Below are 12,019 nucleotides of genomic sequence, written 5' to 3' on the forward strand. Positions count from 1 at the left end.
GGTTGCAGGAACAGCAACTCATATTCTGCTTGGGAACCCTGCAGCCCAATGGTATCAATGTGGATTTCACAAGCTTCAAAATCTCCCCTCCCCCTACCGCATCCCAAAACCAGCCCAGCTTGTCCCCGCCTCCCTAACCTGTTCTTCCTCCCACCTATCCCCATTTCCTGCCTACTAACCTCATCCCGCCCCCTTGACCTGTCCGTCCTCCCTGGACTGACCTATCTCCTCTCTACCTCCCCACCTACACTCACCTTTACTGGCTCCATCCCTGCCTCTTTGACCTGTCTGTTTCCTCTCCACCTATCTTCTCTATCCATCTTCTATCCGCCTCCCCATCTCTCCCTATTTATTTCAGAACCCCCTTCCCCTCCCTCATTTCTGATGAAGGGTCTAGGCCCGAAACGTCAGCCTTTCTGCTCCTATGATGCTGCTTGGCCTGCTGTGTTCATCCAGCTTCTACACCTTGTTATCTCTGCTAACTTGTGTATTTATCTCTTCAATATGTTGGTGCAAAAATGTGTGAAAAGATTAAAAACAAAGTACTTTGGAGTGTCATTTAGGAAAATTTGAAAAGACAATAAAAGTACCAAAAATAACTGGATTTCTTTCTCTTCTCATGAAATGATTTTGTTGCTACTTTAAGAGGAGAGCAACAGACATAAATAACGTAAACTTAAAGCCTTTGTGTTAGGATGTTGAGGCGTGGAGAAGGTGTGGAAGATGTTAAGCAGAATGATATAATAGTAAGGATCATGTTGAGAGGCTGGAGAAGTACACTTCCATCACACTAACCTGAGTCACCATGCAGAGGATTTATCTCTTCATTGATGTATAATTTACCTGTGCCTATCCATCTAAATCCCTATCTATATCTCTACTTCTAGACAGCTGTATAAATATATTGTGTATTACATGCATTTAATTTACTAATCAATTTCTTATCATCGGAAGTTGAGACCAAACGCAACTTTGAGTTGAAACAGGGATCATGAGTTGAGAATAATTGTACAGAGGCAAACTTTATTTAGTATTCATTTTCAAGGCAAATATCCAGTTGTTGTTTGTCTCTATTTCTGTTATAAATTCCAGTGCCACACTGGGAATGGCAATTGCCTGAATAAATATCTGGCAATACAAGGATTCTCTTTCACCAGAGTTGACACTCTGCTGACAGTATTGAAGGTGGAGCACTCTGTGCTGTTGCTGGTTGGGCTTTCTCTTTTTGGACGTGGTCATTGCTTAGCACTTCAGTCGAGTGAGTGCTACCAGCCATGGTTAGCCCAACCCTGCTGGAGGCTGGCACAGGCTGCCTTAGAATCAGTGGTTGGAGTGTGTTTGTAAATTTTCATCCCATTACAGATCTTGCTGCCTCATAAAGAAATCTTTTATTGCTGTAAGGCTAGCTAACATAATGGATTTTTAAATTACCCTTCCCTGCACCACATTCTAGAGATTTGATATCAGCAATTATGTATTAAAAAGTATTTATTCTCAATTAATGTGAGCCTTATTTAACCAACTTATTTTCTGTGTTCTTTACGTTTGTTAAACACTGATTTCTGCCCATTAAATGTACATAATTTGAGAAGCAATCTAATGGTGAGTGATGCAGCACTGAAATTTGTAAACTGAATCACTCTCTCCATTATGTAAGATGTGTGTGCAACAATATTGAAAAGTGAGATGATATATTAATTCTTTATTTCTGCTTTTAATCTCTGATAACATCTGGGCAGTCAGTGTCAGCACTTGCTCCTATCTGCAACCCTGTGCAGTGCCCTTGGGGCCAGAAAGCATTCACTGGATACCTTGGCTCTGATAAAAGCAAATGGGAGGTAAGGTTACAATATTAGCAGGAAAAGTACGATTAATTTTTAAATTCACTTGTGATTTTCTTTTAACAAGTTGGGGCACTTTTAAACGAGGATCTCAATGTTTTATTTTTCAAATTCTTTTTAGCATCCTCAATATACTCCCCAAAGCTGCCAAAACAGTTCTCAATGGAAAAATGCTAATTCTGTTTTGGGGCTGACTGTCGACTATCCCATGACAATACACTTTTTGTGGGATCTGGGATCCCTACTGACCCTGCTGCGCCACTTAGTAAATATGTGGAAACTACATTCTTCCAATAGCTAAGATGTTGGGACTGAAAACAATTCTTGGCATGTGTTTGAATTCCCTATGATTGCCAATCTGTATGGATTAATTTGAGTTTCCTACTCTTAAGAGGTGTGAGTAAGCATCAAAGATGTTTGTAAACAAGCAGATGAACCATTTCTGTTTGACTGGCTTGCAGAATTAATTTCTCTATTTCCTATAGGCCTATGATGCCACTTGCCTGGTGAAAACCTATTCAGGACCTCTCCTGGATATACTTATTGACCAAGGGAAGGATGATCAGTTCCTGGCTGCAGGACAGTTACTCCCTGATAGCTTCATCACAGCTTGTACTGACAAGAAGATACCTGTTGTTTTTCGGCTTCAGGAGGCAAGTGTGACCAGGGTTTGAATTAGTCAAAACAATGTGATTTTTATCCCATTCCAATCTCTCAATGAATTTTAACAATTTTGCTTCCTTCAGGGATATGACCATGGCTACTACTTCATTGAGACATTTATTACAGACCATATCAAGCATCATGCAAAGTACCTGAATGCTTAAGCGTCACCAGCAGTAATGATCATCTCAGCTGTGCCTTTTAATCATGTAGCAGTCGTAGAGCATAACCTGAAAAATTAGCTGTTCCCATGATGTCCCAGGATGATGAACATTATTTCCCTTGTCTGCACGTGGTGGCTGGCAGGATCTGGACAACTTGTTGACCCGCACTGATCTGTGCTCATCTTGAGAATGGAGATGTGTCCAAATGAAGTCACTGTACTTGATTTGTTTTTTTGAAATCTAACATCATGCCCATACCAACCCAATGAAAACAATCTGTGAGCACAACCTTTAAATAAAGTCAATTAAACAGCAGGTTGACTTGATCTTCCTTTGTAACAACATGTTGCTGTCATCTCAGCGATCCTGACAAGTTGTATTCCCTGCAGCTCCTTTGCCAGTAAACTTAGAGTTGGCAGAGGTTCAGACAGCATTGACCGCTTAAATGAATACCACTCTGGGAAATCTGTAATAACTTTTTTTCAAGAAGAATTTGAACTGAAATACTCTGAACGACCAGAATGATTCACAACTCAGACACGGATTTGAAATGTTGGCTCCGAGTAGACGTGTACTTGATCGTATTTGGTGAGTGGGATCCATCACACAGATTACAGCCTGTGGTGCTTAAGTGCAAATTCACCTTTCTATTGTGACCATTGCAGCTGCTTAAAGGGGCTGGCTCTCTTCAGTCATTGTTCAAATGACTGAATTGAATCTTGATCTAAAATTAACAGGGTCAGGTGAGAACAGTGGCCATTTCCCACTAGTAAAAAGGAGCGAAAAAGACAGGAAGCTCTGCTACCTCAATTGCTTTTTCCTGTCTGCTCTTACTGCCTGATATACAAGTGGTAGCACTCAACAGCTCACCAGGGATTTCAACTTGGGCCCTCTCACATACACATTCAGTGTATTCCCCTGGGCAAGAATCATACCTGTAGACCCACAGGCGAGAAGTCATACTGCAGGTAAGTATTTGATGAGACTACACCTAGAATATTGTGTACAGCTTTGATCCCCTTACCCAAGGAATATAGCTGCCTTACAGTGTAGATGCAGCAAAGATCCACGCAGTTGATTCATATGATGAGAGGACTGTCCTATCATGACAGATTTGTGCTAATGGGGTCCACATTCTGTAGAATTTAGAAAAATAGGAGATGATCTCATTGAAACAAAATTCTGAGCGGCCTTGATAGGTAAGATGCTGAGAGGCATTTTCCTGTGGCTGGAGAGTCCAGAACAAAAGAACGTATTCTCAGGATAACGGGCTGGCTACTTCAGATTGGAGTGAGGAGACATCACTCAGAGTCATGAGTTGGTGGATATCTTTATCCCAGAGGACATGGATATTTGGACATAAAGTATGATCAAAACTGAGATCAATGGATTTTTGGGCACTAAGTGAATGGAGGAATCAGGAAGTGTCATTGAGATCATGGATTTTTTTTTTGAACGATGGAGCAAGCTTGAGGAATCCGATGTCCAACTCTTGACGCGTGACATTTATGAATGATCTTACTGTGTGTTTTATAGAAACAATGTTGTCCTTTTTCACTCTTCCTTTTCCCATGCTTTTTGTATTTGTCTATTTCTGGCTTCTCAACCCATTTGAGGCAAGGGCGATCTTCACAATCTGCTACTTCAGAGGGAGTGGTTGCCTATCTCTGAACCCTGGTCGGGAAGCTGGGATTCAGGGGCGCAGTCTAACAGAATTCTGTGCACAATGCTCATATCAGATTGGGATGGTGGGGCTGGTAGATTGCTGCTGTAACCAGCTACATGTACCGCAGTCTTCACCTCCCTGATATTTCCGGGACGTTGCCTAGTGTTGACGCTCAGGTGAAGATGAAATAGTTGAGGGGCAGGGTTAAAATATGCGAAGATAAAAATTGTATTTAATCTGCATATCACCTGTAACATCTATCACATTGGGTACTGCTTCAAGGTAAAGAGCTATCGGTACTACAATCTCGCTTATGAAACTGATCAAGTTTCATAACACTTGAACTGGCTGCTTTAATGTTCTGATCATATTTTTCAAACCAATTTCAATTGTTGGTACTCCTTTGCTTACTTTTTGAATGGGCTATTGATCAGCATTTGCTACTTTGGAGATTCAAACTTTTTCATACACTGCTTTTTGCTGCCTCCGTTATCACAAGAGATGGTCTTTGTGAAAGTGGCCATTATAAGTGTTGCTGTTTGGCCAACACAATGGAAACTTGCTGTCACAGTTCCCACCTGGTTTACCTAGTCAGCAGGCTCCGACAAACATATCATTGTGAAATATTGTGAGTATCCTTAGCTGAATACATATCTGAATCACATGTCCTTCTTCACATATTCCCTTCCTGCTTCACCTTTATAGTAATCAATTACCCCATTCCCAAACCAGAAGCTGTTAAATCAAGGGTGTGAAATTTTTCTTCGCATAAACAATTGTGGAAATCTGGAACTCTGTCCCCAAAAGATTTGAGACTTTGGAGATCAATTGACCAGGTAGAACCAAAATTTAAAGAAATCCATTGGTAGGTAAATTGGGGATATTAAGGATCTGGAACCAATGTGGGATTAATGGAATTGCAACACAGAGCAGTCCGATCAAAGAAGAGAATAGGTTAATGCTGTACCTGTCTTGAGGAGAGCAGGCATTGTGTTACTGCTCTTTTGTAATCAGTGATTAAAAAATGGGTATGCAATTTTAACTTGGAATTTAGCAAAGTTACTTTCATCTTGTAAATACCTGACATCAGGAATAAAGTAGGTTTATCAGCTGGCACTTCAACCACCTCCTCACTTCACTGCGTTTCGATTGAGGTGAGCCCTGATCTCTTACTGCGGTGGATTTACAGAGACAAAAAAATGTCGGGGGAGTGTTTATGTTCTGTTATGAAGATCGCAATCTAAAGAGGGCTAGGAAGACTGAGCTATGTAATCAGATTAAATGTACGGGAATTATTGTGTCTAGTTCTGGGGACCCCACAAATGTTAGACAGTGTTTAAACTCTGGAAAAGATATAGACTAGGGCAGCCAAAATGATACATAGGTTTAAGACACTTGGCTATCAAGGTTGGTAGCAGTTCGAGATAAATTTTCATTCATCCAATAATGGATATAATTACGGTTTTAAATTAATGGAAAGTATAGATTTTGTAATGTATTTTGGGATGAATAGGAACAGGAGGACTTAAGTGCAAGATTTTATTAAATTATACAAGTAGAGTTAAGTCAGGTACTAAAAGGTATTTCACTTATTACTAAAGTGTATGGAGAGAGAGCTAGAGGATAATTCCAAGTTAGAAAAGGTAGCTGGGCAGGGGCTACTCATATGTTCATGTGGTTTCCTCGAACTCTCCGGGAACTGTGGAAGGTTGAACAGGAAACTTCCCAAAATGTTGTCCTACATTTGGAGTTGAATACAGGTCTGTAAAGATGAATATTCTTCCAGCAAGAACCTGTACGCTGCTTTTTTTCTATATTGCTTTAGCTACTAATCTTTGGTTTCTGTGTACCCAGATCAAAAAGGTTCTTGGCTGTTTCTAATCTTAGGAGCAAGGGTTCTCTGGACCCTATTTCTATCAGCTTCGTAAGTGAGATTTGTACCTTTGACTAGCCAGCACATCCTGCTGCTTTGGGAAACAATACTGGCACTTAATGTCTGTTTCTATGCTGGACTCTTTGGTTCAACTCATCCATGCCAACTATCCTAAATTAATCTAGTCCATTTGGCCCATATCCCTCTAAACCCTTCCTATTCATGTATCCATCCAGATGCTTTTTAAATGTTGTAATTTTACCTGCCTCCACTACTTCCTCTGGCAGCTCATTCCATACACACACCACCCTTTGCATGAAAACATTGCCTGTTAGGTCCCTTTTAAATTTTTCACCTTAAGCCTATTCCTTCTAGTTTTGGATTCCCCTACCCTGGGGAAAAAGACCTTAGCTGCTATTCACCTTATCTATGCCCCGCATGATTTTATAAACCTCTATAATGTCACCCCTCAGCCTCCGACGCTTCAGGGAAAATAGCCCCAGCCTATCAGCCTCTCCCGATAGCTTAAACCCTCCAACCCCAGCAACACTGTTGTAAAACTTTTCTGCACCTTTTTAAGTTTCACAACATCTTTCCTATAGCAGGGAGCTATAGCAGCTTCTTGTAATTGTAGATTCCTGCAGGGTGACCTGGTTTAAAATACCACAGGCAATGTCAAAAGGAGCTACGACATAAAGTTTCCACTGTAACTGTGTTACCTTCTTAGCTCTTGATTTTACATGAAATTAGATTTGCAGAAACAGAATGGTCTGTTCAAAAAATAGCATTTCCTCATCCATCATGATAGTTGCGAAAGAAGGGTAATAGCAAACTTTTAATGCATTCTTAGACTCCATCCTCTTATCCTTTGAGTTCCATTTTGGTGACCAATGGATTGAGAAATACAATAGCCAAGACAGCCTGAACTTAGTAAAGATTTAAGAACTGAAGAGCCTTTGTCATATTTATTGACATCTAGAAGATAGGATTTACTATTTTCCTTAGTAATAGCAATCCTAGCATTTCATATATCAGTAGGCTGACCTTTACAACTAAAGGGATTTAGTATTAAAAATTTTGATCCATTTTCAAAACAGTGAAGCTACTTTTAGGTTTACCAAAAGCAGAACAAGCATGTGTCCCATGCCCTATTTAATTTTTTCCTCCTATTTCAAATCAAGGTTAATCAGCATTTCCATAAGGAATAAAATCAGTTTCCCTGCTTTCATATTTGTTCTAGTTACTGGAGATTGAGCCCCACATATCAGTACTCAAGGTTAATACTATTAAAACCTTGTTCTGTCAGTCACTTTGTAGACTGATACTTCCATGGACTGTGCTTGCGTTGCTGGGATCCAGCAGCAGATTTTACCCTGGAATGCAGGAAACCAGGTAATAGATATCATTCACTTACCACAATCTAGAACTATAAGCAGTAATAAAAGAACTATATAAGTTCTAACTGTAAAAGCATGTCAGGTTGTAAACAGAGATGTTATAACAGCAACAAGACTCTGGCCAAACTAGATAAACAAAGGAGCAGCTCAAGGCAGATAGTGAGCTTCGGGAATCAGTGTAATGAGGGAGATGGCACTGTTCTGACTTTATTTTGCATAGAAGTAACTGAGAGATTTTGGTATTTCATGGGTATTGCTGGCTTCTATTGTCCATCCCTAATAGCCCAGAGCCAATTAAGAGTCAACCACGCCACTGTGGGTTTGGAGTCACATGTAGGCCAGACCAGGTAAGGTCAGTAAGTTAGGATGTCACAGTAGTTTTCTACAACAATTGACAGTGGTCACTATTAGGCTCACTTTTCTAATCCAAAGGTTTTATTAATTTCAAATTTCCAAGGGCCTTGGTGGAGAGATTCAAACCCATGTCCCCAGAACGTTAGCGTTTGGATTCCTAGTCCAGTAGAGGGAACCAGGGACTAGCAGCAGGACATGAGAGCCCCTAGGCATTATTTAGGCAAGTAGATAGGTGAGTTTTAAGGACTTCTACTATAAACAGGGGCAGAACTGGTACCAGGGAAATATAAGTATTGCAATAAATTTATAACAACTAGTTAAACCACTTGACATAATTGCATATAATCATTGAGTGGTATTTCTAATTTTATTTTGTTAAATAAAACACAATGAAGACAGCAGGACAGGTGATGTGTAACAATTGGACACCTCTGTGATCCACAATAACCACATCCACAGTGTCAGCAGATAAAGGAACTGCAGCTCAGAGTTGTTGAGCTGGAGTCTAAGCTTCAGATACTGCAATAAAATGGTTAGCTCACACTTTGTTCCAGGAGGCAACCAGGAGCCCTTAGGCTAGGTATTACAAAGTTAGTGAGGGACAGGAAGGTATGACTGCAAACAAAGCAGGCATAGAGTTCCAGAAGCTAACACTGGAGGAGCCTCAGCATTGCAATGGGTTTGAAGTTTTTGTAGTGCTTGTAGGCAAAGACTTTTCTAGCAACTTTGTTTTTGTTCCTGATTTACAGCATCTGCAGTTCTTTCAGTTTTTATTAAGATGTAGAATCAATTGGGTGGAGATAAGAAATAGCAAAGGAAAGGAGTCCTGTTGGAAGTAATTTTTAGGCTTCATAAACAATCATTACAATGTAGGACAGAGCATACATAATATGGGAAAGATTAGATATTTGCAAGCAAGGTACTGCAATAATCATGGATAAGTCCAGTCTTCATTGATTGGACACATGAAAGTGGCAAAGATAGTTTGGAGAGTTCATATTGTGTATTTCTGCAATCTAGCAGCAACCAGACTACTTTTAGACCTGGTAATATGTAATGAGACAAGATTAATTAAAGACCTCCTAGAAATAGGTCCTCAAGGCAAGAATGATCATATTGCAATAGAATTTCATGTGCAGCTTGAGTGAGAAATGTGCATCTAAGACAAAAGTCTTGTATTTGAGTGTATGAAGGCACAATCGGCTCAATGGACCGGGGAGAAAGTTTAAAAGGGTAAGACAGTGGAGGAGTGGCAGACATTGAAGGAGATATTTCATAACTTCCAACAAAGATATATTCCAGGTTGGGCATCTATTCATTGATGTTTAGAAGAATGAGAGATGATCTTATTGAAGCATATAAGATTCTGAAAGGGCTTGACGCAGTAAATGATGACAATGTTCACCCTCACGGGTAGGGTTGTGGGGAGAGATCTGGAACATGTTAGATCACATAGAATCCAGGGAGAGCTATCGATTTGCATACAAAATTGGCTTGAAGTTAGAGACACAAGGTGATGGTAGAAGGTTCTTTTTTGGACTTGAGGCCTGTGACCAGTGGTGTGCCACAAGCATCAGTGCTGGGTCCACTGTTTTTTTTATTATTTATATTAATGACTTGAACATGAATATAGGAGGAATTGTTAGACATTTTCAGATGACACCAACATTTGTGGTGTAGTGGACAGTGAAGATTATCATCTCAGAGTACAACAGGACCTTGATCAAATGGGCCGAGAAGTGGCAGAAAGAAATTAAGTTAGATAAATGAGAAGTGTTGCATTTTGGTAAGGCAAACCAGGGCCTGCTTGGTAGGACTTGGTAGGATCCTGGGGAGTGTTGCTGAACAAAGAGATCTTGGGGTGCAGGTTCATAGTTCCTTGAAGATGGAATCATGGGTAGTGAAGAAGGCATTTGGTACACGTGCCTTTATTGGTCAGTGCATTGAGTATAGCAGTTGGAATGTCTTGTTGTACCTGTAAAGGACATTGGTTAGGCCACTTTTGGAATGCTGCATTCAATTCTGGTCTCCCTGGAGTTAAAGCCATAATCAGATCAGCCATGATACTCCTGAATGAAATTTGAAGAGGACACAACGAAGCTAAAAAGAGATTTCAATGGGTGAAGTGAAGATGTGAAATTGTCTGTTTCGGTATGAGTAACAAAAAAAGCATACTATTTAAGTGGTGAGGAATTGCAGAGCTCTAAAATGCCAAGGGTTCTGGGTGGCCTTACACATGAATCAGCTTCAGCAAGTAATTAGGAAAGCAAATAGACTTGTCATTTAAAGTAAGTAGTATTGAATACAAAGGTAAGATAGTTATGCTTCAGTTATGCAGAGCATTAGTGAGAGAATATTTGCAAGAATCATGTACCGTATTGGTCACCTTACTTAAGGATGTGAAATGCATTGGAAGCATTTCAGAAAGGTTTACTAGACTAACACATGGATTGAGTGGGTGGTCTTGGTGGGAAAGGTTGGACAGGCTAGGCTTGTATTTCTGCAAATTTTAAAAAAAAGGGAGTGACTTGATTGAAGCATATAAGATCCTGAGAGGTCTTTACAGGGTAGATGTGGAGAGGATGTTTCCTCTTGTGGGAAAACCTAAAATGAGGGCTCACCCATTTAAGACAGGGATGAGAACAATTTTTTTTCTTTGGAACTCTCATTCTTGAAGGGCAGGCAGAAGCAGAGTCCTGGAATGTTTTTAAGGCAGTGGTAGATAGATTCTTGATGAATAAGGGGGTGATAGGGTATAGTTCTATACCCTATGTTTCAAGCCTGCTCCGCCACTCAATATGATCACGGCTGATCATCCATCCTGTTGTTGCCTTCTCCACATATCCTTTGATTTCTTTAGTCCTATGAACCATGTCTACATCTTTTTTGAAAGTCTTCAACTTTTTGGCCTCAACAGTTTCCTGTGACAGAGTATTCTACAGGCTAACCAGCCTCTTAGTGAAGAAAGGCCCCAATTCTGGACTCATCAGTGATTGGGAATATCCTTCCTATGTTTATCCTGTCTATTCCTATTAAAATTTTATATGTTCCTATGAAATATCCTCCTCATTCTTCTAAGCTGTAGTGAACATAGTCCCAGCCGATCCAGTCTCTCTTCATATGTCAGTGCCACTATCCGAGGAATGCTGAGCCTTCACTGCATTCCCTCCATAGCCAGAATATGCTTCCTCAGATAAGGAGACCAAAACTGCATGCAATGGTCCAGGTGTGGTCTTACCAATATCCTGTATATTTACAACAAGACATCCCTGCTCCTGTATTTGAACCCACTCACTATGAAGGCTAACATACCATTTACCTTCTTCACCACCTGCATGCTTACTTTCAGTGACCTCTATACAAAGACACTCCGGTCTTGTTGCACCTCCCCCTTTCCCAATCTATCACCAAATAATAATCTGCCTGCCTGTTTTTGCTACCAAATTGGATAACCTCACTTATTCACTTTATACTGCATCTGCAATGTATTTGTCTGCTTAGTTAACTTGTCCAAATCACATTGAAGCTTCTCTGCATCCTCCCTCCCTCCCATCCAGCTTTGTCTCATCTGCAAACTTGGAGATTTGATATACAGCTTCATCATCCAAGTCAGTAATACATATTGTGAAAGCTGAAGTCCAAGCATTGATCTCTTTGGTTTCTCACCAGTCACTGGCTGCCATTTAGAAAAAGACACATTTATTCCTACTCTTGGTTACCTGCCTTCCAACCAGTTCTCAATCCATTTGATAACTTCCAATCCCATGCACTTTAATTTTGTATATTAATCTCTTATGTGGGACCTTGTTGGAAGCCTTCTGAAAATCCAAGTAAACCACAACCGCTGGCACTCCCTATTCACTCTACTAGTCACATTCTCAAAACATTCCAGCAGATTTGTCAAGTATGACTTACCCTTGGGAAAACCATGCTGACTCTGTCCTATCTTGTCACATCTTTCAAGTGTGCTCCTATTACGTCTTTTATAGCAGACTCTAGAATTTTTCTTCTACTGATGTCAAGCTAACAGTTCTAAAATTTGCTATTTTCTCTCTGCCTCC

At 40.3% G+C, this 12,019-nt stretch overlaps 1 protein-coding gene across 1 annotated transcript in view; it reads left to right on the forward strand.

Annotated features, from left to right (window-relative positions):
- Window positions 1–2,983, forward strand: part of esd (esterase D/formylglutathione hydrolase) — a 27,713-nt gene extending 24,730 nt beyond the window's left edge. Inside the window, exons 6-8 of the mRNA XM_048602535.1 lie at window positions 1,719–1,838; window positions 2,327–2,494; window positions 2,588–2,983. Of these exons, the coding sequence (XP_048458492.1) occupies window positions 1,719–1,838; window positions 2,327–2,494; window positions 2,588–2,668 (369 nt within the window). The 3' untranslated portion in view covers window positions 2,669–2,983. The remainder of the gene's footprint in view (window positions 1–1,718; window positions 1,839–2,326; window positions 2,495–2,587) is intronic.
- The last annotated feature ends 9,036 nt before the right edge of the window (window positions 2,984–12,019 follow it).

The sequence above is a fragment of the Rhincodon typus genome, chromosome 11 (assembly GCF_021869965.1).
Source record: "Rhincodon typus isolate 14 chromosome 11, sRhiTyp1.1, whole genome shotgun sequence".
Lineage (NCBI taxonomy): Eukaryota > Metazoa > Chordata > Chondrichthyes > Orectolobiformes > Rhincodontidae > Rhincodon > Rhincodon typus.